Source organism: Arachis ipaensis, chromosome B4 (assembly GCF_059453495.1).
Source record: "Arachis ipaensis isolate K30076 ecotype BB chromosome B4, ASM5945349v1, whole genome shotgun sequence".
Lineage (NCBI taxonomy): Eukaryota > Viridiplantae > Streptophyta > Magnoliopsida > Fabales > Fabaceae > Arachis > Arachis ipaensis.
In genome coordinates this window covers 147,277,638-147,303,037 of record NC_142439.1, presented here as the reverse complement: position 1 = coordinate 147,303,037, position 25,400 = coordinate 147,277,638, and the positions used below count along the sequence as shown (strand labels likewise).

Here is a 25,400-nt window from a genome sequence, read left to right as displayed (position 1 = left end):
TTAGAACTAAAAATTCAAACACAAAATAATTTATTTATAAATTACTTTTAATATCGTCATTTATTGTTTAAGCTATTTTTTTAAAAGGAGCTTAATTAAGTGTTTATCCAAACTGGGCAATACTACGATAGTAGTGACACATCTTTGTTTTAATTAAAAAGCAAACATTAGTACATTAATGCAGCCTCCAAAAAGAGAGAAAGAATAAATGTAGTATGGTTTTCAAATGAAATGTTTGTATTTAAAACTGATTAGCTGCCTGGTTCCAATACTGTTGGGAATAGTTGCCAAAAGATAGTAATGGCAATACTTCAACAAAAAACAATGCAAAAAATTTAAAATTCGACAATGAACCGTCAGTACAATATCGTATCATATTATAAAAAATTTAGTTAACAAGTACGATGGTTAAAGGAGTAGAAATATTTTTTTAACTTGTAATAATACATTGTATTTAAAACCTCAAAAAAAAAAAGTCTATCAAAATTTTATACTTATGATATCAAGTTTCCTAGAGTAGAACTTTTAGACTTCTTCTGATAACATTCCATTCAGTTTGAAAGAACAATGGCCAAAAAATGTGAGGGACATGCAGTGGGAATAGACCTTGGAACAACATATTCTTGTGTTGCAGTGTGGAAGGAACAACATTCTCGAGCTGAGGTCATACCCAATGACCAAGGCAACAGGACAACTCCTTCTTACGTTGCTTTCACTCATAATCAAAGGTTGATTGGTGATGCTGCTAAGAACCAAGCTGCTATCAACTCTACCAACACTGTCTTTGGTAAGTATTTCATCTTTTTTTTTTTCGACATAAAAACCAATAATCATTCTCATTTTAAGTTCATTTTCCTGTATATTAGCCATGCAACTTATGTCATTAGTTGAGTTAATTGAAGTTAGTTAGTCATTTGCCATTTTATTAGTTTGCAAGTTAAAGACTGCGTATAAAAGGTCACTTTTACAAATTCTAAATTATCCATTGAAATCATTGTCTTTATTTCAATTTGTTAATTACTCTTAACAGATGCTAAGAGGATGATTGGTAGGAAATTTGCTGACCCCAATATTCAGAAAGATAAAGTATTGTGGCCATTCAAAGTCATTTCTGGTGCTAATGGCGAACCCATTGTTGTTGTTAAGTACAAGGGTCAGGAGAGACGCCTTTGTCCTGAGGAAATTTCAGCCATGATTCTTACAAAGATGCGTGAGACTGCAGAAGCATATTTAGGTTCACCTGTGGAGAATGCAGTTATTACTGTACCGGCCTACTTCAGTGACTCGCAGCGCAAAGCCACCAGAGATGCTGGTGCCATTGCTGGTCTCACTGTCATGAGGTTAATCAATGAACCTACTGCTGCAGCTATTGCTTATGGCCTTGATAAGGGAGCTGGTAACTGTTCTGCAGAGAGGAATGCTTTGATCTTCGACCTTGGAGGTGGTACTTTTGATGTAACCCTCCTTACCATCAAGGATAAGTTGTTTGAAGTTAAGGCCTCTGGTGGAAACACTCATCTTGGTGGAGAAGATTTTGATGACAGAATGTTGAACTACTTCATAGAGGAGTTCGAGAAGAAGAACAAAGTTGACATAAGTGGTGATTCAAGAGCATTGAGGAGGTTGAGAAACGAATGCGAAAGGGCGAAAAGAACACTCTCAAGCTCCATTGATGCGGTCATTGACATAGATGGTTTATTTAAGGGTATTGACTTCTCTTCATCAATTACTCAAGCTAAGTTTGAGGAACTCAACAAGGACCTCTTTGAAGAGTGTATTGAGATAGTAAAAGAATGTGTTACCAATGCTGGTGTAGACAAGAGTTGTATACATGAGGTTGTCCTTGTTGGTGGATCTTCTAGGATTCCAAAAGTACAACAACTACTGCAGGAATTCTTCCAAGGGAAAAATCTGTGCAAGGCACTTAATCCTGATGAAGCTGTTGCTTATGGAGCCGCCCTTCAGGCTGCTTTGTTAAGTGAAGGCTTTAAGAATGCTCCAAATGTGGTGATGTGCGATGTTACTCCGTTGTCACTTGGTATATGTGAAAAAGTAGATATTATGAGCATAGAAATTCCTAGGAATTCTAGTATTCCTATAAAGAAGAAAACTAAATACGGCACAGTTGTGGAAAACCAATCTTTTGCACGTGTTTTGGTTTATGAAGGTGAGAGGGCAAGAGCTAGTGATAACAACTTGCTGGGCCGATTTGTGCATTCTGGTATTCCTCCTGCTCCTCGAGGCCATCCTATTATGATATGCTTCAATATAGACGAAGATGGTATCTTAAATGTATCTGCTGAAGAAGAAACCACTGGTAAAAGCAACGAGATTACCATAACCAATGATAAAGGGCGAATGTCGGCTAAGGAAATTGCAAGATTAATTCAAGAAGCTAAAATTTATGAGGCTGAAGACAGAATTTCTTGAGAAGGATGGAGCAATGAATGATTTGGATGATTATGTTTACAAAATGAGAAAAGCTTTAGTAGATATGGAAATGGACAAGGAAAAGATCGGTGATGCAATTGTTAAGGCCAGGAGTTTGCTTGATGATCACAAAGAGCAGCATAAAAAAGATGTGTTTGAGAAGAATATGAAGGATCTTGAGTTATATTCTGAATCACTAAATGCAAATCTGAAGAATATGATATTATCTTAAACTATATTTTGAGTTGTTAATGGTTAAGATTATGTCCTTGAATTGTGTATGAAGATCACTTTGATCGTCTTTGATGAACATGATGTACCTAAAGCTAAGAAAAACTTGTAAACTATGGATTCAGCAGAAGTATGGAAGCAGTGGAGTGCCTTTTCTATATATTAGCACATGTCATTGTACATTAGGGAGATAATATATAAGTTTTAGGTTTGTGCATCAATTCCTGAGTTTATTTTACTAAAAGCACTAAACTTTATTATTTATTAATTATAAACAGAGATTATTGAAGGAGTTTCACATTATTATTAAACCAATTATCCCCAGAGACTCGTTAGCTATTAGTCTGTTCTGATGTTATCTAAAAGTTTCTTTTGAAAGCAAAACAGCTCTGCTTCTGCATTATTACTATGAAGTCTGTAGTATTTTTAAATTTAACTAAATGAACTAAATAGTAAATACTGCCTATGTTTGTTATTTGATTTGTAGGAAGGCTAAGAGGGGTTAGTATTTTATGATTTGTGTTAGCTTGCTACATCATTGTCTAGAAACAGATTTGCGTTTTCAGTATATTTTCTCATATATTGTATTTTACTTCAGAAGATATAGTTGTGGTTTGGCAAAAATCACGAGTGGTTAGCAAATTGTGAGTGTTTCGAATTTCGATCATATATAGTTTGCCACATAATTAAAAAGATCCATTCCGAACACGTGCAGTGCAACCTCGGAAAAAGAGTAACAGTATAATGTAATATGAAGAGTCATTACTGGCTTCCAAATGAGATGTTTCTATTAAGACAATTTATTTCTCTAGTATTATATGCTATTGGGAATAGTTGACAAATGAGAACAGCAAAAGTCTCATTCTTCTTTAATTAGACAAGAAGAAGAATGCAAAAGTTAATTAGACAATGAAGAGTCAATAGTTAGTAGTACTGTATGCTTGGCTTATGGGTATGATATCTATGTGGCAATAAATAAATAATAAATAAACGTTAAGAAAATAAATGTACGTGAGTTTATCAACCTGTATAAATACCCAAATGACTTTTATATGTTCGTTATATAGTAAAAGTAAGAACAAACTGGTTTTTCACATTCCTGAGACTGGCTTCACTTTTCTTCTGATTAATCAATTAGTTCACTTTCAAAGAACGATGGAAAAAGATTGTCAGGGAGCGGCGGTGGGGATAGATCTTGGCACAACATATTCTTGTGTTGCAGTGTGGCTTGAAGACCACAACAGAGTTGAGATCATTCACAACGATCAGGGCAATAAAACAACACCTTCCTATGTTGCTTTCACTGACAAACAAAGGTTGATCGGTGATGCTGCTAAGAACCAAGCTGCAATGAACCCTGCCAACACTGTCTTTGGTAAATTCACCTTCTTTTGTTTGTCTATATATATACACTTTTTCTGTAAATTTTTCTTTCCAAATAGTAATAAGCAAGAATAATATAATTACTGTAGATGCTAAGAGATGATTGGCAGAAAATTTAGTGACCCCAATATTCAGAAAGACAAACTTTTGTGGCCATTCAAAGTCATTTCCGGTGTTGATGACCAACCAACAATTGTTGTACAGCACAAGGGTCAAAAGAAACGCCTTCGTGCCGAGGAAGTCTCGGCTATGATTCTTACTAAGATGCGCAAGATTGCAGAGGCATATTTAGAGTCACCTGTGAAGAATGCAGTTATTACTGTACCTGCATACTTCAATGACTCTCAGCGCAAAGCCACCAGAGATGCAGGCGCCATTGCCGGCCTTAATGTTATGAGGATAATCAATGAGCCTACTGCTGCAGCTATTGCTTATGGCCTTGACAAAAGATCAAACTGTGTCGGGAAAAGGAACATTTTTGTCTTTGACTTTGGTGGTGGTACATTTGATGTATCACTGCTTACCATCAAAGATAAGGCCTTCCAAATGAAGGCGACAGCTGGAAATACTCATCTGGGTGGAGTAGACTTTGACAACAGATTGTTAAATTACTTTATGGAGGAGTTCAACAAGAAGAACAATCTGGACATAAGTGGGAATTCAAGGGCCTTGAGGAGGTTGAGAAATGCAAGTGAAAGGGCCAAAAGAGTACTTTCTTACAATGTCGATGCCTTCATCCAAATAGACGGTTTATTTCAAGGCATTGACTTCTGTTCAACAATCACTCGAGCTAGGTTTGAGGAACTCAACATGGATCTCTTTAAAGAGTGCATAGATACTGTAAATAAGTGTCTTACTGATGCAGACATGGACAAGAACTGTGTGGACGATGTTGTCCTTGTTGGTGGCTCGTCTAGGATTCCTAAAGTTCAGCAGCTATTGCAGGAATTCTTCGAGGGGAAGGATCAATGTAGGAGTATCAACCCTGATGAAGCTGTTGCGTTTGGAGCAGCAGTTCAAGCTGCTTTGTTAAGTGAAGGCTTTAAGAATCTGCCAAATTTGGTGCTGCATGATGTTACTCCGCTGTCACTTGGTATATCAATTAAAGGAGATCTGATGGATGTAGTGATTCCTAGGAATACTACTATTCCTGTGAAGAAGAAACAAGGATATTTTACCTCAGAAGATAATCAAACTTTCATAAAGTTTGAAGTTTTTGAGGGTGAGAGGACAAGAGCCACCAATAACAACTTGTTGGGTTGGTTTAATCTTTCAGGCATACCTGAAGGTCCTAAAGGTCATGGTGTAATGGTAACCTTTGATGTTGATGCTGATGGAATCTTAAACGTAACTGCTGAAGATGAAGCAACTGGCAACAGCAATGAGATTACAATAAGCAATGATACGGGGCGATTGTCGCGGATGGAAATTGCGAGATTGATTCAAGAAGCTAGAGATTATGAGGCTGAAGACAAAAAGTTTCTAGAGAAGGCTAGAGCAAGAAATGATTTGGACGATTATGTTTACAAAATGGAAAAAGCTTTAAAAGCTGTCGACAAAAACAAGGGAATGATCACTGATGCAATTGTTAAAGCCAAGAGTTTGCTTGATGGTGATAAAGATGAGCATGAAAAAGATGTGTTCGAGAAGAAACTGGAGGAACTTGAGAACATTTTTTAGCCCACTATGCCAAGTATGGAAGATTAACGATTTACTGCTTGTTAAGCTCTTTTCGGATGAATAGTGCAGACTTAGCACTTTAATTGATATGTGATACAAGTTATATGTGAAAAAATTATCTTAAGTTATATTTTGAATTGTTAATTGCTTGTTAAGATTTTGTCCTTGAATTGTATATTGAGAGAGATTGTGATTGCCTCTTGCTGTCAGCATTCGGCAAAGGTATCGAAGCAGAGTAGGAGTGGTTTTTTTTGTTAGCATGCATTTGCTACATCATCAAATATCAGAAGTTCTATGTTTGTTTAGCAGTTCTGAGTTTACTGAACTAAATGTACCGAAAGGAAATATTGTTGCTGTTTAAAACTTTACTGATATAAAATCATGTGTATCTTGAAAGAAATTTAGAACCATCACAAAAGATTGTTTGACTTCAGAAGAAATATTCTTTTGATGGTTTGGCGAGAATCATTACTTCACATGAGTGGTTAACAAGTTGAAAGTGTTTCGATCATACTTTGTCATATAAATATATGATAAATATTTTTCTAGTGAGATCATATGTTTCTATTGGTCCAAAAAAGTAGCAATTGATCAAATTACTTCTGGAGAATACTTCGAATTTGAAGTTAATTAACATTAACCAATTTTAAATTTTGAGTCGGAAAACGAAAAAGTGATTTTTTAACAAAAAAAAAACCATAAGTAAAAATAAATTTTAGAGGGCTTTCTTTTTTAACTCATGGTCAAATTTTAAAGAGAATTCCAAGTTTTTTACTACTAATTTGTAAAGGATGAGAATAATGCTACCATACTAGTGATGCATAGTTTGTTTTTGAAAATGAATCTTTTCAATTTTTTTTTCAATTGTTTAATAAAGTCTGATCTCTCAATTTACATTCTTTAAATGAAACAAAATAAATATGAGAAAAGATATTCAATAATAAAAAATTACACTTTATCAAATAATTTTAAAAAAAATTGAGAGGTCCACTCCAGTTTATTTTTGGAATATACTCGAAGGTCTTGAATTACCACGTATAGTACATTAATGCAGCCTCCAAAAGAAGAGAAAGAATAAATGTAGTATGGTTTTCAAATGAAATGTTTGTGTGGGGGGCATATTAGTCTGATACTGATTATATGCCTGGTTCCAATACTGTTGGGAACAGTTGCCAAAAGATAGTAATGGCAATACTTCAACCAAAAACAATGCAAAAATAAATTTAGTTAACAAGTACGATGGTTAAAGGAGTAGAAATATTTTTTTTTTTATCTTGTAATACATTGTCTTTAAAACTTCAAAAAAAGTCTGTCAAATTTTATACTTAAGATATATTTATTAAATATTCCAGAACAAACTGTTAGAATCTACCTTACCTTAGACTGACTTCTTCCCATTTCTTCTGATAACATTCCATTTACATGGAAGAAAAAATGGCCAAAAAATGTGAGGGACATGCAGTGGGAATAGATCTTGGAACAACATATTCTTGTGTTGCAGTGTGGCAGCAACAACATTCTCGAGCTGAGATCATACCCAATGACCAAGGCAACAAGACAACTCCTTCTTACGTTGCTTTCACTCATAATCAAAGGTTGATTGGTGATGCTGCTAAGAATCAAGCTGCTGTCAACCCTACCAACACTGTCTTTGGTAAGTAATTCATCTTTTTTTATACATGTATTATTTTGAGTTGAGTTAATTGAAGTTAGTTAGTTATTGATAGATAACCAGGATTAGTCTTTGTTTTCATAAGTTCATGTCTAAGTTATTTTACAAGTTAAAGACTCTGTACACAATATGAACGAAGTATTTTTTTTTTTTCCATTTTAATATGTTAATTACTCTTAACAGATGCTAAGAGGATGATTGGTAGGAAATTTTCTGACCCCAATATTCAGAAAGATAAAGTATTGTGGCCATTCAAAGTCATTTCTGGTGCTACTGGCGAACCAATTGTTGTTGTTAAGTACAAGGGTCAGGAGAGACGCCTTTGTCCTGAAGAAATTTCAGCCATGGTTCTCACAAAGATGCGCGAGACTGCAGAGGCATATTTAGGTTCACCTGTGGAGTATGCAGTCATTACTGTCCCGGCCTACTTCAGTGACTCGCAGCGCAAAGCCACCAGAGATGCCGGTGCCATTGCTGGTCTCACTGTCATGAGGTTAATCAATGAACCTACAGCTGCAGCTATTGCTTATGGTCTTGACAAGAAAGCTGATTGGGTTGGAGAGAGGAATGTTTTGATTTTCGACCTTGGAGGTGGTACTTTTGATGTGACCCTCCTTACCATCAATGATAAGTTGTTTGAAGTTAAGGCCGCTTGTGGAAACACTCATCTTGGTGGAGAAGACTTTGATGACAGAATGTTGAAATACTTTTTAGAAGAGTTTGAAAAGAAGAACAAAGTTGACATAAGTGGTGATTCAAGAGCCTTGAGGAGATTGAGAAATGAATGCGAAAGGGCTAAAAGAACACTCTCAAGCTCTATTGATGCCTTCATCGACATAGATGGCTTATTTAAGAGTATTGACTTCTCTTCATCGATCACTCGTGCTAGGTTCGAGGAACTCAACAAGGACCTCTTTGAAGCGTGTATTCAGACGGTAAAGGAATGTCTTACCATTGCTGATATTGATAAGAGTTGTATAGATGATGTTGTTCTTGTTGGAGGCTCTTCTAGGATTCCCAAGGTGCAAAAACTATTGCAGGAATTCTTCCAGGGGAAAAGTCTGTGCAAGGGACTTAATCCAGATGAAGATGTTGCCTACGGAGCTGCCGTTCAAGCTGCTTTGTTGAGTGAAGGCTTTAAGAATGTTCCAAATGTGGTGCTGCATGATGTTACTCCGTTGTCACTTGGTGTAGACACAAAAGATGATGTTATGAGCATAGTAATTCCTAGGAATTCTAGTGTTCCTATAAAGAAGAAAGGAGCATACGTCACAAGTGAAGATAACCAATCTTGTGCAGATGTTTTGGTTTATGAAGGTGAGAGGGCAAGAGCTTATGATAGCAACTTGCTGGGCCGATTTGTGCTTTCTGGTATTCCTCCTGCTCCTCGAGGACATGACATTATGATATGCTTCAATATAGAAGAAGATGGTATCTTAAATGTATCTGCTGAAGAAGAAACCACTGGTAACAGGAATGAGATTACAATAACCAATGATAAAGGATGAATGTCAGCTAAGGAAATTGCAAGATTAGTTCAGGAGGCTAAAAATTATGAGGCTGAAGACACAGAGTTTCTTGAGAAGGTAAGAGCAATGGATGATTTGGATGACTATGTTTACAAAATGAGAAAAACTTTAGAACATACGGAAAAGGACAGTAAAAAGATCAATGATGCAATTGCTAAGGCCATGGGTTTACTTGATAATCGTGATAAACAGAAACATGGAATAGATGTGTTCAAGAAGAATCTGAAGCAGCTCAAGCAAGTTTTTGAACCTATGATGAACAAGAATCCATGATTGCCTTAAACAAATTATGTATTTTGTATGTCATGCGAATCTTACGTGACTGATCATGTTATAGTAAGTTCTAGGAGTATTTTGAATTGTCAGTTTCTTGTTAAGATTATGTATTGTGAATGTTTTTCACTTTTTTTTTATTATTGTTTTAATAAACAATGATAATGATAATATAAATACAGGTGTAAGAGCAAAACCTTTGTGGCTTTGTGCAGAGGAAATTTCATATATGATTCTCACAAAGATGCCGAAATTGCAGTAGCATACTTAGATTTACCGGTAAAGAATGCTGTTATTGCCATACCAACCTACTTCAGTAACTCACGGTGCAAAGCCACCAGAGATGCTTGTTCCATTGCTGGTCTCCGTGTTATGAGGACAATCAATGAGCCTATGCTGCAGCTACTGACTCTGTTGGAAGAGGAATGTTTTAATCTTTGAGGTCATCCTGTTATGTTAACCTTTGATATTGATGCTGATGGTATTCTCAATGTATCTGCAAAAGACAAACAGTTTCTTGAGAAGGCTAGAGCAATGATTGTTAGGAAATTATTTTAATTTCCTAATTTGTTTGTGGGTAATACATATATTAATTATAGTCACAAATTATGCTATTTCAAATTAAATGATTTATATAATAGTGATCTCATTTATTGTTATAAATGCTAAATTGAATAAGTCATTATTACTTTTGATTTGGAGTTAAATGAGAATAAAACCAGATATTATCTTTTGGATTTTAGATATATTTAGATACTATTTTATTTGGGCTTTAGAGTTTAATGAGTGTCATGCTCAAATATAAATAGACCTCAGATTTCGGTCCCCAATATACCAAAGCCGTCTTTGTCGCTCTTTCCCCGTCTTTCCCGGCTTTACATCAATTTCTAATTTCTACGAATAAAGGTACGCTTCCGCATTATGATATATTTTTTATGATTTAATATGGATGATCTGGGTTATTTAAATTAATTTATTCCAACAATGATTGCTTTGGATGATTACGTTTATAAAATATAAAAAAGCTTTAGAAGACATGGAAAAGAACAAGAAAAAGATCAGTGATGCAATTGTTAAAGGCCAAGAGTTTGCTTGATGATGATAAAGAGCAGCAGAAAAAATATAAAGGCTACCAATATTTTCCCTTGAGAAACTTGATTAATTATAAACAGATTTTATTGACCCATTAAAAATAAAGGCCCATCAAGGGTGACCTCTTCCATGTACCCGACTTCGGTCGGGCGCGACAAGGAGGCCAGCCTTACTTATCTAAATAAGTAACTCCCTCCCCCGAATCTCTCCTACTCTCTCTACTTCATAAGTTTCAACAAACTCCCAAATAAAGGGAATGGTTATCATCTACATAGGTGGTTATGTATTCTGAGTTTATCAACCTATATAAACACCCAAATGACTTTTATATATTCAGTATATAGTCAGAGTAAATAAGAACAAACTGGTTTTTCACATTCCTGAGACTGACTTCACTTTCCTTCTGATTAAGGTTCAATTAGTTCACTTTGAAAGAACGATGGAAAAAGAATGTAAGGGAGTTGCAGTGGGGATAGATCTTGGCACAACATATTCTTGTGTTGCAGTGTGGCTTGAACACCACAACAGAGTTGAGATCATTCACAACGATCAAGGCAATAAAACAACACCTTCCTATGTTGCTTTCACTGACAAACAAAGGTTGATCGGTGATGCTGCTAAGAACCAAGCCGCAATCAACCCTACCAACACCGTCTTTGGTAATTCACCATCTTTATTAGTTTATGTCTTCTTTTACTTGTCTATATATACACTTTTTCTCTTCATAATAACCAAGAATAATTATTGACAGATGCTAAGAGGATGATTGGCAGAAAATATAGTGACCCCAATATCCAGAAAGACAAACTTTTGTGGCCATTCAAAGTCATTTCCGGTGTTGATGACCAACCAACAATTGTTGTACAGCACAAGGGTCAAGAGAAACGCCTTTGTGCCGAGGAAGTCTCGGCTATGATTCTTATGAAGATGCGCAAGATTGCAGAGGCATATCTAGAGTCACCTGTGAAGAATGCAGTTATTACTGTACCTGCATTCTTCAATGACTCTCAGCGCAAAGCCACCAGAGACGCCGGCGCCATTGCCGGCCTTAATGTTATGAGGATAATCAATGAGCCTACTGCTGCAGCTATTGCTTATGGCCTCGACAAGAGATCAAACTGTGTTGGAGAAAGGAACATTTTTGTCTTTGACTTTGGTGGTGGTACATTTGATGTATCACTACTTACCATCAAAGATAAGGTGTTCGAAATGAAGGCTACAGCTGGAAATACTCATCTGGGTGGAGAAGACTTTGACAACAGAATGTTAAATTACTTTATGCAGAAGTTCAACAAGAAGAACAATCTGGACATAAGTGGAAATTCAAGAGCATTGAGGAGGTTGAGAAATGCATGTGAAAGGGCGAAAAGAGTACTCTCTTACAATGTTGATGCCTTCATCGAAATAGACTGTTTATTTCAAGGCCTTGACTTCTGTTCATCAATCACTCGAACTAGGTTTGAGGAACTCAACATGGACCTCTTTAGAGAGTGCATAGATACTGTAAATAAGTGTCTTACTGATGCAAACATGGACAGGAACTGTGTGGACGATGTTGTCCTTGTTGGTGGCTCATCTAGGATTCCTAAAGTGCAGCAACTATTGCAGGAATTCTTCAATGGAAAGGATCTATGTAGGAGTATCAACCCTGATGAAGCTGTTGCGTTTGGAGCAGCAGTTCAAGCTGCTTTGTTAAGTGAAGGCTTTAAGAAGGTGCCAAATTTGGTGCTGCATGATGTTACTCCGCTGTCACTTGGTATATTAACTAAAGGAGATCTGATGCATGTAGTGATTCCTAGGAATACTACTATTCCTGTGAAGAAGAAACAAGGATGTCATACATCAGAAGATAATCAAACTGTCGTAAAAATTGATGTTTTTGAGGGTGAGAGGACAAGAGCCATTGATAACAACTTGTTGGGTTGGTTTAATCTTTCAGGCATACCTAAAGGTCCTAGAGGTCACCCTCTTATGATAACCTTTGAAATTGATTCCGATGGTATCTTAAACGTAACTGCCGCAGATGAAACAACTGGCAACAGCAATGATATTACAATAAGCAATACAGGACGAATGTCGCAGAAGGAAATTGCGAGATTAATTCAAGAAGCTAAAGATTATGAGGCTGAAGACAAAAAGTTTCTGGAGAAGGCTAGAGCAAGAAATGATTTGGATGATTATGTTTACAAAATTGAAAAAGCTTTAAAAGGTATGGCAAAGGGCAAGGGAATTATCACTGATGCAATTATTAAGGCCAAGAGTTTGCTTTATGGTGGTCGAGATCAGCATGAAAAAGATGTGTTCGAGAAGAATCGCAAGGAGCTTGAGATCGTTTTTGAGCCCATGATGCCAAGATTGGAAAATTAAATCATTGATTTTCTGCATGTTAAGATCTTTCGAGGATAGAGTGCAGACTTTTCATTTTATTTGGTATGTAATGCAAATTTTATGTGACTTAAATTACCTTTATCTTAAGTTATATTTTGAACTGTTAATTGCTTCTTAAAAGAAAACTTGTAAACTAGAGCAGTTTCTGACATAGTATGTAGTTTGCAGCAAGGTCCAAATTGTAAATAGCAGTTAATTTAGTTCCAAGTTAACTTAATTAGTAAGTGTAGATTCCATATCAGCATAGTTAGTTAAAGATTTGTGCCAATAGGTTCAGAGTAAAGTTAGTTATGTAGAGCATAGTATATAAGGTTGAGTCAGATGATTCCCTAGTGGGTTTTTTCCACCATTTTTCTGAAATGAAGCTGAGTGAAGTTTCCACTTTGCTCATCTTCTTCTCTCATAATTCCTTTCAATCTTCTCTAGCTTAAGATCAACTCAAATTATGATTTTCCACAGTTAAAACTTTCACTGATATAAAATCAGCATTCAGCAGAGGTATGGAAGCAGTGTAGGAGTGGCTTTTGTGTTAGCATGCTACATCATCAAATATCATAAGCTTATGCTTGTGCACCACCAGTTTTGGGTTTATTTAATTAAATGTACTGAATATCCGAAACATTTCTTATCACTTGAAAAAGATTTGTGTTATTACTTATTTTTCATATGCTAAAGTCATAAATCATTATCTCTAAAGATATCTTAATGGTTTGGCAAAAATCATTAGTTCTTTAAACTATATTTGCCTCATATTTATTATTAATATTTTTCTAGTAAATTTTCCGGTTGCCAAGTATCTTCCTTTGTGAAAACTTACTAATTATAAACAAATTTTATCTGTACTTCTCGTGAATATTTTTCTATTCCAAAAAAAATATAAAGTTATAAAAATGATCAGAGTATGTTGTGAATTAGTAGATGTTCAAACTACTTCCCGGGTTTCCTTCCAAGTTGACATTAACCAACTTTAAATTCTCTATGAAGTCTGATGGTTTTCCCTTTACCTTTTCTGTTTGCTTCTGATTAATTGTTTTTAATAAAATAAAACAAAATTATGGCTCCGAAAACGTTGACCCCTTTAAAAGAGAGATAGAGAGGGCCTAAAGTATAAACCAAGAATATCCTTTATTTTATTTGATGTAAAGAAGACAGTTTGAATAAAAAGAGGCTAAAGTCGCGTAGTTTCTACTTATTGCGTGTTTTATTAATCAGTGGGTATCCAAATATCATTCTCCAGGACTTTCCAAGCAGCAACTTGTGTGCAATAAAACTAGAACTAGACAAGAGTTTTTGACTTTTGACTTCCAACATAGCCAATTTGAATTTCATAATTCATAGGCCACACTTGTGATGTGCAAATGGCCCAAGATTTGAATCACAACATGGCCCAATTAATCTCAGCCGTCTGATTCAAATCGCACCACCCAATGAGATCCTCCTGATACTCATGACTCATACGTCATGACCATATTGTAACCTGTGCCTAACTAGAATGCAAACATCATAACAGTTCCAACAATTGCTACTTAATGGGGACGGAAGCATCCTATTTGGTTGGTATTGGTTGAAGAATAAACAAGTTAAGACCCAACTTAAACAAGGGACACAAAAACAAGAGAAAGTTTCTTATACTATTGTCTTCTTTGGCAATTTAACGTTAGTTTACCACAGAATATATGCTCTTGAAACCGACCACCAACGGCTATATATATAGTAGGAGAATCCAACACTCTCTATTCAAAGCACTAAGCATTTCAAAACCCCACAAAAAACATCTTCGCTTCTCTTACACATAAAACTACTTTCCTTTTCACCCGACGAGAAAATGAGTGTGGAAATTTTGGATGGTGCCACAATTATGAGCTTCCTTCAAGATGAAGAAGCATTTAGTGTGTTAGTAGGAAACAGGTTTGCTTACCTCGATGCAGACCACGATGGCCTTCTCTCCTATGCAGAGATGTTGAAGGAGTTGCAAAGCCTGAGGGTGTTTGAGACTCACTTTGGTGTTGATGTGGAGCCTGACCCAGATGAGCTTGCTCGCGTGTACGAATCCTTGTTCATACAGTTCGACCACAACTTGAATGGGACGGTAGATCTTGAAGAATTCAAGAAGGAAACCAAGCAGATGATGCTTGCCATGGCAGATGGAATGGGATTCTTGCCGGTTCAGATGGTCTTGGAAGAAGATAGCCTACTGAAGAAAGCTGTTGAAAGGGAGTGCAATAAAGTATCTGCTTAATACTACTCTACTCAAGTTCAAAGGATTACAAGTTATACAAGTAAAGAAACATTTTAATGTAATGTAATGTGTTGTTTTCTCGTTATATACTGTACTGTGTATCAACAAAACAAATTTAATTTGAGTTCTAACATCAAAATAAGGATAGAGGAAAAAGAAAATGTCCTTACAATAATGATTTAATTCACGGTAGTATCTAATATTTGTATTTTTGTTTGAACTTCACAATTGGACTGTTATCACTCAGACACTCACAATCCAATAAGAAATATCATGCAATCTCGAAAGTCTAAAAGAATAAGGATAACAAGGAACTAGAAATTTCATTAACCGGAAAAGAAAAATTATATTTTATAACAAGGACAAGGAGCAATGTTAGTTTGCTCCCGGAATTAATATCTGTGGGTTAACCATGATCTAATTGTGAGCAAAGCTATAATACATGCAAAGTTACAAGAACATATACAACTCAGGGGCCTGAATGAAGGGAAGAATGTCTTCACCAAACAACTCAAACAATGATACCAGGATACGCCCAGAATTCAGCTCATCCTTCCAAACTTGGGCAAGGGCAGCCGATGTTTTCCATGAACGGGTATCAACCTTGTTACTTCTAACTACGGCATTAGAAATTGTGTCATTTTTCATCTGTTCAGAAGCCGATGATGAGCCAATGATTGAATCAACTGAAGAGGCTTGAGTCCCTGCCTCCCCTTGCTTATGAGACGGTGAGGAATTTGTCAGAACCACACCAACCTCACCATCAGTATTAGTTTTCTTCAAAGGTGGCTGCTCTTCCAACTGCTCAAGGCTTGCCTTGCGTTTATCTTGATGATTGAAAATAGAGAGGATTCAGCAGGCGGTCATTTTCAATGAAAAGATTATGCAACTTCCCTCATAAAGAAAACTTTTCACGAAGATAAACATATTATATCTTTCAATAATGTGGAAAGGTCATACTGAAAAAATATCAATTACCTTACGGTCAAATAAAAAACCAAAAAACGAGTGGAACATATTTTGGCAAGAAATGACTAATATTGGGAAAAAATGAGTACTTCTAAGATCATTCATTATATTAACGACCCAAGCACCAGGTCTGCATGCTCTGAACAGATTTAACAAGACGACCAAATAATTCTTTTACAATTGCACATCATTTTCTTGGTCAAGAAGTAAGATACTCACAAGGTGAAGACATGAGAACTCTTGCATTGGTCTTCAAGACAGCATGAGGAAGAGAAGACGGGAAAGTCGGGAATATTTTCAGTCGATCATAAATACACTGACCTGCAGCACGCTGAGTAATACACAATCATTGGACTAACCATATTATAATTTGATGTCTTTTGGTTTTTAAGTATGTATCTAACAATAAATCTTACCAGCAAGGATCCATAAACACGCCATGCTTCATGCCTTTTGACTTCATTCCTCTGCTTCTCAAGAAGCATCTCTGGTTCCAGAAGTCTTATATATGGTTCAAGATTTGGCAGCAAAAGAAGGCGAACCTATTTTAAAATAATGAGTCAAAAGCAAGACAAAAGGCTCATATGTCAATATTAAGTTTATCCACAAGAATCCCATCCTATTTTTTGTATTTAACTAATTTCATAATTGCCAAGAGCATGGAAACATGCGTACCACATTGGGCCCTAATGCTGCCAACCCTTGAATTGCACCATAGTGTTGTGTCAGTGCTTTCTTGGGATCCAAGAATGCATTCACCAATGTTTTTGTTAACCTAGACTGTAGATTACTATAAACATGACCAAACCTGCAAGATTAGAGGCAAGGCAAAATTTGAAATGAAATCAATAACTGCCCGACAAACAAGCCATGCTATATTTCAAAATGATGCACAATACTTAACAAAAAGCAATATTAGATTTTCTGGTCTATAATTCTTGTGCCTTTGGACTTGATGTTGAAAAACAATAGTGCATTTCAAATTAAAGCACATGATTCTTTCTTTGCTACTCTAAAATTAAGGAAGAAATGCAGCACAAATTGCACAAAATAAATAGAGGACCAACAAAAATTTCAAGTAAAATTGCTTTCATTTCCCTTGATGCACAACATATGACAGAATCAATTCAGGACATCTCACCTTTTGCAAATTGAGGCGACCAGGTTAGCTGTAAAGTCTCTAAGTTCCCAATGGTTGTCTGCCAATCTACTACCCAACCTTTTGGCCACAAGACAGGTGACAACAGATGGCATCAACTGGTGCAGCTGAAGCAAGGAATATACAAAGAATCAGAGATAACAGATTTTGTTAAAGATCAACAAAATAACAATTTCCCATTAATATCTTAATCTTTTGTATGGTTTGAGAAAATTCCAACAGAATATGGAAAACAAAATAAGCATTAATTTCAACACTAACCATATTCATGATATTACAGCAATATAAACAAATACTCTAAATCCAGAAAAGGTGGACTTACATAAGGTTCGATATGAATATGAGGATTTTGCAAAATGCTTTTAACAACTCGCATCAAGGCAAATAGAAGAGAAAAATTACTCAAACCATGAGAAACCTAAGAAGAACAGAGAAGCACACAGTCTAAATGAGCTAGGATACAAGATATTTTCCTTCTTATCCACCAGAATGATAATAAGTCAAATATAATTACCTCGTCTGCTATAAAGCATGTGAAATAAGGAACTAATGGATGAAGTCCTGAATCGGTGGCCAAACTTACTAATGCTTCCTTAAACAGAACCGACTCAGACTGAGTCAAAGTTAGCTCAGTCACTTTATCAAAATACAGCTGCAAGAAATCATAAAAGTAAATAAATTACAAGATGAAAAACGAGATATCTCATAGTGGCTTGGTAAATTGCATACCTGAAGCTCTCTAGACAATACATGCTTAACGGGTAATTTGATGTCAACAGGAAGGTTATCATCCTTCTGTTCATTCTTTTTGGCTTCGGCAGGAACTGAAATCACTGCAAATAAAATGTAGAAAGGAAAAATTAACTATTCATGGAAGGGCAAGGGAGTGTAAGTTATAGGCATATGACACAAATTCACAAAGAATCGATTAATATACCATGACAAGTTAAGATTCCAAGTAATCCATGTTTGTCTGCACAAGGTGCATCATCCCAAGTATATATATCCACTAACATGCATATGTATACTCTCAAATGGTATAGTTATTTAAGTTTATACAGTTTTCTAAGTCAAGCATTTCTAGTTAATAGTTAGTATTGTGAAAAACTGAAGAAGTTGATTACTACTGCAGTAATATTAAGAAATCTACTCTAGCTATGTTGGTATAACAAAACAACATCAACAATAAAGCATTTTCCCAGAAGATTAGCAAGGTTACATGGATTAAACAACACAATTGCCTCAACTATTCCTAATTCCCTCGAGCTAAATTTCAGTAACTTACAAACCTATTTTGAAGTTTTGCATCATAAACCATTAACCTATGAACAAAGAACTACCGGTACTCGGAGACCTACCGTCTACAGGAGCATTTTCCGGGATAGCAGGCTGTACACCTTCAATTGCAAGCCAGTGGCAGGTGACCGCAGTATCAAGTGGCGCTTTCGGTAGAGGAGCTTCAATGACCTATAAACATAATCAACACACAAACTATAATTACAACTAGCTAATACATTGAACTCCATTGAAGCGAGTAAAGTCCCTTACTTACATCTTTTAAGTCAAGATCCTTATCTTCAATATAGAACAAATCTCTGTGTCCGAGAGCTCTCTTGAAACGTAAAGGACCACCAGATGCAAATCCATATATAGGCTGAAAATGAAAATGGAGATTGTGAAGAAAAAACCTAAGCGGAATTGAGAATTAGAAATGGAAAAAGCGCCCTACCTCGACGTTCCTCAAGGAGAGAGCACTGTCAACATCGTCGGCGGTTAAAGTGGTGCGGCGAGAGTGGCGCATGCACTTGATAGATTCCTGCATGATGTCGCGGAGGCGGTATTCGACGTCGGGAGCGAGGGAGAGAGCGACATCGGGGGACAAGTTCGTAATTCCGATGCTCTGAGCAATCACCTCTATTCTCTCCTTCCCTACTATGCTCATTCCCACTCACCTTCTCTAATTTCTCGTCCAATTCCTTTCAGTGATGCAACTGCAACTGAAAATTAGTGAATTACTTCAACTTCAACCTTCTTCTCCTTCTTCTTCTTCGCTTCAATTTGCTGTAGCTGCTTCTTATAATACCAGAGCTGGAGCTAGTGTCAGTTCCAATTTTTTAATATTCAATTTTCATAAGGATTGATTAGTCAATTAGTTAATTAATCAATTAATATATATAGCTATATGCAGTAAATAGCAACTTAATACAATTTCAAAGAAATCCCTCTTTGAAATTTATTTGCAAAATAGCAACTTCAATACTCCAACCAAAAGAGGCTTATAAGTAATAAAACTAATAAACGAATGCGTCTTCGTGGTGGTGGAAGGGCCTCATACAGTCGTACGAAATTTTACTGAGTAATTTTTGGGTCCGACATAAAGTTTTTCCCAAGTAACTATGGGCCTTACATTTTTTTGGACGACACTATGGGCCTTACATAAGACAGAATAGTATTAAAGTATCTAGAGAGGCCCAACTTCTGCCAATTACCCATGTAAAAAAATCAATATGATTTATAAAAATAAATACAAAAATATACATATAAAAATTAACTATTAAATTAATTATTATATATTTGTGAATAAATATATATTATTTAACATAATTTTAATATATATTTATATTTAAATATATATTTTACATAAATAATTAATTTTCTGTGTATATGTAATATGGTTCAAACAAATAAGCACCATAAAAAATATGATCATCCAAAATTAGTTAATGTGGTAGGTATCAGTTAACTAGGTTTCTTAACTAGATATTTTGAGTTCAAATGTCAACAATTAAACAAAAAATTGTTGAGAATCTCACACCCTTTTCATGAGACCTTAGTTGACTCGAGAAAATTTTCAAATTATTATTAGAACAGAATTCAAATAATAAGCAGGAATTATAACTATGAAGCATGTGAAGCCTCAACAAAAATGGCATGCAAATATTAGAAATTAGAAATATATATTTTTGGTTAGAAAAAGTATAGGTAACAAACAAGATTTTTGAACAATGTGTAAACAATGTGAATTAATAGGATTAAAAGAGTAAATTTAATTAGTAGCATTAAATTAGGATGTAGTGTATTTTCATTTGATTGGTGGTTGTTTATGTTGTTCAAAATTTTCATTGTTCCCCTAGCACTCCCCTTTTGGTTAAAGACAGTAATGAGCAAACATATATAACTTATAATTCTCTACTAGCCAAATTTAGGCACAAAACCAAGAAAAAATACAATTTCCCTTGCATGTGTAAATTATGTGGTGGAAACTCAGGTGCAGTCGACTTCACGTGAAGTTGATACCTGAGAATAGTTAGATGATTTAATTGATTTGACTAATTTTTTATCTAACGACTCTCAAATATCAACTTCACGTGAAGTCGACTTCACCTGAATTTTCACCAAATTATGTATGAATTAGTTACCACACACTTCTTATCCTATATCGATGTGGCCCAAATAATCTGATCTTTTTAGTGTTTGTGTATCACTAGTACATTTTCACGGGTTTTCATTTGATTGATATCATATCCTCTATGATTGAACCCTTAATAAATTAGCTAGTATTATAAAAGACCAATATCAATGAATCTCCACACTCATAACACTAGCAATTTCACATTTTTCCAAAACTTGTGTTTGCCATGGCAATGGACCTCTCAAGAATCACGGTGAGGCCATTCAAGCTAGCCGACGCGGACGACATGTTGTTATGGGCCGGCGACGATAGAGTCACCGGCAATACACGATTGGATGTCTGTGTATCCAAAGAACAAGCCATAGCATTCATCAGAGATGAATGCATGGCGCAAGAATTCAAAAGATCTATTTGCATGGACGACCGGTCGATTGGGATTATTTGGGTGATTCCATGGCTTGGTGAAGACAACTTCAAGGCTGATTTAGGGTATGCAATAGGGTTCAAGTATTGGGGCAAAGGAATAGCCACAAAAGCAGTGAAGATTGTTTTGTCACAAGTGTTCAATGTGTTACCTTATTTGAAGAGGTTGCAAGCTTTTACCCTTGTGGAGAACAAGGCCTCCCAAAGGGTGTTGCAAAAGGTAGGTTTCCAAAGGGAAGGAGTGCTTAGGAAGTTCTTTTATTTCAAGGGAAACTTTGAGGATTTCTTGGTTCATAGTTTTTTGTCAACAGATGAAATTCCTCCTCTAGATTAGTTATTATTAGCGGTTATGGCTAATATTTGGTCTTTTTTTTAATTTAATTTTGATGCACAGTCGTGTAATCACAATCGTTCTCTTGGATAATTATCACGCGGTCAATGTAAAAGGTAGTTATTTTTATTAACGTGATATGTAATTAAATACACATATAAAACGGTTTTATACTGACAACATCAAAATTAAATTCTATTAATATATTTTATATGTGTGATTAATTTAAAATCTAATTTTTTTTTTATATACTTGTAATACAGGTAAAGCAAAGATATAAAAATAAAGCGCAACAAAGGTAACAATGACACTGGAACAAGTAGAGTTAGAAGGTTAATTATATTAGTTACTTGTAATAAGGAAATAGAAGTCTCATATTATTTAGGATAGTGAATTTTGTATTATCTATTAGTCTCACATTGTTCAAGTCATAAAGATTTTTTTTCACTAGTATAAATAACTCATGTACAATTTATTTATGAAATAAATTTGATTTGAATATAATTAAATTTTATGCTTATTTTTCTCTAAATTCTTTGAGGGTAAGATACATTCTTGATTTAACCAACCAAAATAGATTTATGACTATTTAATTTTTACCGGATTGGCTAACTTTGTCAAAATTAGTAACCTAAATGATGTACCGGTGTCAAACAACATCAACCACATATATAATTTCAAAGGTAAAATTTTTTACATATTTTTTTCTAAAATAGTTATGGACGACCCACTAAAATGTTTGACATAAACAAATTGAATATATGTTTATCGATGTTATTGCTTGGAACTTGGAAGCACACCTAAATTAAACATTGCTAGGTTCATGTAATTGGAAATCGAATGTACCATGTGTGCTGGTTATATGAATTAAGAATCCTGCCACTGATTGATTAATTAGTGTTAAAGTGTTGACAATGGACTCCATACACACTACCCAAAAAAAAAATTATAAGCATTTTCGATGGCAATGATTAGCAATAAAATCGGACTGTGGACTTTAAATTACCTTGGATTATCGGATGCACGTTATGCATGCTTCTAGCGCAGTTAAAGCTGAATATATTGCAAAAGTCAGATTTCTCTTCTTAAAAAAATTATTGATTTTGATTAAAAAAAAAGTCAACTATATTAGTAATGTCTCTAGTTTTTTATACCATTAAATACTAACCTATCAAATTAAACAGGAGCTACTCAAAATATATTTTTTAATAATTAAAATTTAGTATATATAATTTATTAAATTGTATTATTTTTATTAAAATTATATCAAACAAATTAATTTGGTTGAAAAATTAGTAAACTGAACCTTAAATCGATTTAAATTAATATTCTTTTTTAAAAAAATTATTATAATAATTCTATTATAAAAAATAACTAAAATATTCTTATTATATATATATATATATTTAAAAATCCTAAATACTAGCCCTATAATGATACAAAGAAAAGAGAATGGTTAGAATTTAAAATTTTTAAAATTTATATATATATTATAATAATAATAATAATAATAATAATAATAATAATAATAATAATTTAATTATTTTTCAATAGAGATATTATAATTATTTTTTATAAAAAATATTAATTTAAACTGGTTTAAGGTATAATTTACTAATTGTTTTGCCAAATTAATTTATCTGATATGATTTGGACAAAAATAATATGATTTAATTAATTATATGTATTAAATTTTAATTACTAAAAAATATCGTTACAAAATTAAATAGTAAAAACGACCAAAATAAAATAAAATAAAATAAAGAAGCCAAAACAATATGTGTGTTACAAGTACTAAAACTTTATATAAGTCCAAAGAAGTTATTTTGTTAAATTCAGTCAAGTGTCGTCAATATAAAATAATTTAATATAACACCAAAATTTAAATAAATCAAATAAAATGATATACCAAATTCGAAAAAAGAAAAAAAAAAATCCAAATGAATGATGGAGAACAATAAAATTTCGTTCTATTCAAAACCCAAAGTAATTAAGTACAATTGCGATGCTGCGTACTAGAGGAATTAATTAATAAATAAAACTAAAGACAAATGACAATTAAACGCAAAGAAAACAAGAAATCTATAACGTGTAATAACAAGCTATCTGATAATTTAAGCTTTCTTTGGCAAAGCAAATGACGTGAAAATTGATGCTATGGCATTGCAAAGAAATCCAACAAGGAGAAGGCTCGCTGAGGCGTTTGCTTTTGCAAAAAACGAATTGAAAGGAAGATCTTCTGCTTTGAAAAATCTGTGTAAATCTTCAGAGGCGCCATATCCAGCAGCTGAACCCGAAATTAGGAAATATGATATAATCTGTTCAAAGAAATATAATTAATTATAAGCGTTAAATTTTGACGTAATAATAGTGTAAAACATTTTATACAATTATGTAATTATATCTATTTTTTAGATAATTATTTTATAATTAATATAAAAAATAGTTCTTTTTGTTAATATGACGTTATGTCCTTAAAAATACATGTAAAATTACGTGTTTTAAAATTAAATTTTAATTATAAATTATAAAATTACTTAAGTCGAAGGACTTGTTATATGTACCTTGTCACCAAAGAAATCAAATACATAGCCAAAATCACCGCATACATGCTTTTCAGATACCACATTGAAGATTGAGAGCACCATTTGCATGAGGTTGTATACAAATCCAATGACTATTGTCGAGATCATGTATCTATGTAATGTTAACAAAGAAATTACGTTTAATTAATTATATATTCTATATGATGATGAGAACATTAACTAATTAATTGATTTACTATTATTATTATTATTATTATTATTAAATACTACTATGTGCACAAAAAAAATAGTCACCAAATTAATTGATCATATAGAATCCCCAAATTACACGTTTTCAATATATATTTTATTTTTTTTACCAAAGATAGGGAGACTCGAATCCGCAACCTCTTAGGTGAGTATGGCGGCCGATAGACTATGCTATTTGAGTTATAATTCATTGGCAAACAATGAATTATAACTTAAATGACATAATTTCTTCATACTAAAGATTCCGAATTCGAAAAGCATGATTGATATATAAATAAAAAATAGTAATTACCGATAAGCATGAATGTCGCTGAACTTGGCTTCTACAGAACCATTTGTTGTATCTTCAGTGCCCTTGGTTACAGAAATGAGTATGAGAGCAATGAGAAGGAACACAAAGGTTAAGACCCTCAAAACGAGAATCACACTTCTTGAAACTGTGGAACTTGAAGGTGCACTATTACTATCCATCCTAAAATTAATTAAATTGGTGCAATTTTCTTTGCCTTCTATCATCTCAAGGGTATAGTCTAAGGTATTTATATATATACATAGCCAATTGGGGAATTAATTAATAAAAAGAGTATGAATGTGCCGCATAAAAATGGATGACTTTGAAAAATGGTGCCATGCAAATTAAACCAAAATCATTGACTCACTCTACAATCAGAGGTTGCTCTTTTCTATAACTTCTAAGAAACCTCTCATTCTATTTATCGTTGACTTTCCATTTGTTGACCTTAGCTGGAGGATTTGTGCCCATAAGATCCTACTCATATTACTAGTTAGTATATACAAATATTTATTCAAGAAATTAAAATTGATTTATATGTTAAGTTTACTTTAAGCTAACTAACAAATTAAAGCAATACATCCTCAAATTTACAGATCAATCTCCCTATTAAATATTTTATAATATTGACTCTTGATTAATTTATTAGGTGTAACATACATATACTTTGCTATGAACATTCGTTTACATAATTAGAGCTTGGTTTCAACAATGAGTATTGAACAAGAATGAACAAAACTTCTTGAAACTGTGGAACTTGAGGGTGCACTAGACAGCACTATCCATCCTTAACAATTATATATATATATATATACACACACAATCATGTCAAATGCATATCAAAATAAGTTATATAAGTTATTAATATAAAATATATATTGTAATACAAAATATAAAATACACAATAAAAATAAATTAAATGATACATGTATTTATATATAATTATATGATAATTATAACTGATTTTAATATATAAATAATATTTTTAATATCAGTAATGATAGAAAGACAAAATAAATAATTATTAATTATTACAACAATTAATAAATATTAAATAAGGCAAGTTTTGATTATTTTTGGCTAATTGACACATTAATAAATA

The 25,400-nt window shown here is 33.9% G+C and overlaps 7 protein-coding genes and 1 pseudogene across 10 annotated transcripts; 6 read left to right on the top strand and 2 right to left on the bottom strand.

The window, feature by feature from the left end:
* The first annotated feature begins 487 nt into the window (after nucleotides 1-487).
* On the top strand, nucleotides 488-2,662 carry LOC107637454 (heat shock 70 kDa protein 4-like; annotated as a pseudogene). The gene is made up of 2 exons (XR_015881045.1): nucleotides 488-787; nucleotides 1,031-2,662. The product of XR_015881045.1 is annotated as a heat shock 70 kDa protein 4-like (transcript).
* Nucleotides 2,663-3,816: 1,154 nt separating this feature from the next.
* Nucleotides 3,817-5,827, top strand: LOC107635668 (heat shock 70 kDa protein 4-like). The gene is made up of 2 exons (XM_088485359.1): nucleotides 3,817-4,036; nucleotides 4,142-5,827. The coding sequence occupies exons 1-2, from the start codon at nucleotides 3,817-3,819 to the stop codon at nucleotides 5,722-5,724; spliced, it is 1,803 nt and encodes a 600-aa protein (XP_088341485.1). The 3' UTR covers nucleotides 5,725-5,827.
* Nucleotides 5,828-7,158: 1,331 nt separating this feature from the next.
* LOC107635667 (heat shock 70 kDa protein 4-like) lies at nucleotides 7,159-9,021 on the top strand. Its single transcript, XM_016339210.3, has 2 exons — nucleotides 7,159-7,378; nucleotides 7,580-9,021. The coding sequence occupies exons 1-2, from the start codon at nucleotides 7,159-7,161 to the stop codon at nucleotides 8,902-8,904; spliced, it is 1,545 nt and encodes a 514-aa protein (XP_016194696.3). The 3' UTR covers nucleotides 8,905-9,021.
* Nucleotides 9,022-10,449: 1,428 nt separating this feature from the next.
* Nucleotides 10,450-12,785, top strand: LOC107635666 (heat shock 70 kDa protein 4-like). Of its 2 annotated transcripts, XM_016339209.3 has the most exons (3): nucleotides 10,450-10,565; nucleotides 10,703-10,949; nucleotides 11,042-12,785. In XM_016339209.3, exons 2-3 carry the CDS (start codon nucleotides 10,730-10,732, stop codon nucleotides 12,655-12,657), a joined length of 1,836 nt encoding a protein of 611 aa, XP_016194695.1. In that variant the 5' UTR covers nucleotides 10,450-10,565; nucleotides 10,703-10,729; the 3' UTR covers nucleotides 12,658-12,785. The 2 variants fall into 2 exon arrangements, with proteins under 2 accessions (XP_016194695.1, XP_020977908.1); XM_021122249.2 differs by having other exon boundaries at nucleotides 10,502-10,949.
* Nucleotides 12,786-14,400: 1,615 nt separating this feature from the next.
* Nucleotides 14,401-15,163, top strand: LOC107635665 (uncharacterized). Its single transcript, XM_016339207.3, has one exon. It carries the CDS (start codon nucleotides 14,504-14,506, stop codon nucleotides 14,915-14,917), a length of 414 nt encoding a protein of 137 aa, XP_016194693.1. The 5' UTR covers nucleotides 14,401-14,503; the 3' UTR covers nucleotides 14,918-15,163.
* A 58-nt stretch (nucleotides 15,164-15,221) lies between these two features.
* On the bottom strand, nucleotides 15,222-19,311 carry LOC107635664 (transcription initiation factor TFIID subunit 6). Of its 2 annotated transcripts, XM_016339205.3 has the most exons (11): nucleotides 18,775-19,311; nucleotides 18,598-18,699; nucleotides 18,404-18,512; nucleotides 17,775-17,878; nucleotides 17,560-17,697; nucleotides 17,368-17,463; nucleotides 17,028-17,152; nucleotides 16,562-16,694; nucleotides 16,303-16,428; nucleotides 16,106-16,217; nucleotides 15,222-15,744 (listed from the first exon to the last, which is right to left on the bottom strand). In XM_016339205.3, the coding sequence occupies exons 1-11, from the start codon at nucleotides 18,985-18,987 to the stop codon at nucleotides 15,368-15,370; spliced, it is 1,635 nt and encodes a 544-aa protein (XP_016194691.1). In that variant the 5' UTR covers nucleotides 18,988-19,311; the 3' UTR covers nucleotides 15,222-15,367. The 2 variants fall into 2 exon arrangements, with proteins under 2 accessions (XP_016194691.1, XP_016194692.1); XM_016339206.3 differs by lacking the exon at nucleotides 17,368-17,463 and having other exon boundaries at nucleotides 18,775-19,188.
* A 1,229-nt stretch (nucleotides 19,312-20,540) lies between these two features.
* On the top strand, nucleotides 20,541-21,344 carry LOC107638194 (uncharacterized). The gene has a single exon (XM_016341361.3). The coding sequence runs from the start codon at nucleotides 20,684-20,686 to the stop codon at nucleotides 21,212-21,214; it is 531 nt and encodes a 176-aa protein (XP_016196847.1). The 5' UTR covers nucleotides 20,541-20,683; the 3' UTR covers nucleotides 21,215-21,344.
* Nucleotides 21,345-23,128: 1,784 nt separating this feature from the next.
* Nucleotides 23,129-24,522, bottom strand: LOC107638193 (CASP-like protein 4D1). Its single transcript, XM_016341360.3, has 3 exons — nucleotides 24,299-24,522; nucleotides 23,776-23,908; nucleotides 23,129-23,529 (listed from the first exon to the last, which is right to left on the bottom strand). The coding sequence occupies exons 1-3, from the start codon at nucleotides 24,520-24,522 to the stop codon at nucleotides 23,326-23,328; spliced, it is 561 nt and encodes a 186-aa protein (XP_016196846.1). The 3' UTR covers nucleotides 23,129-23,325.
* Nucleotides 24,523-25,400: the final 878 nt, after the last annotated feature.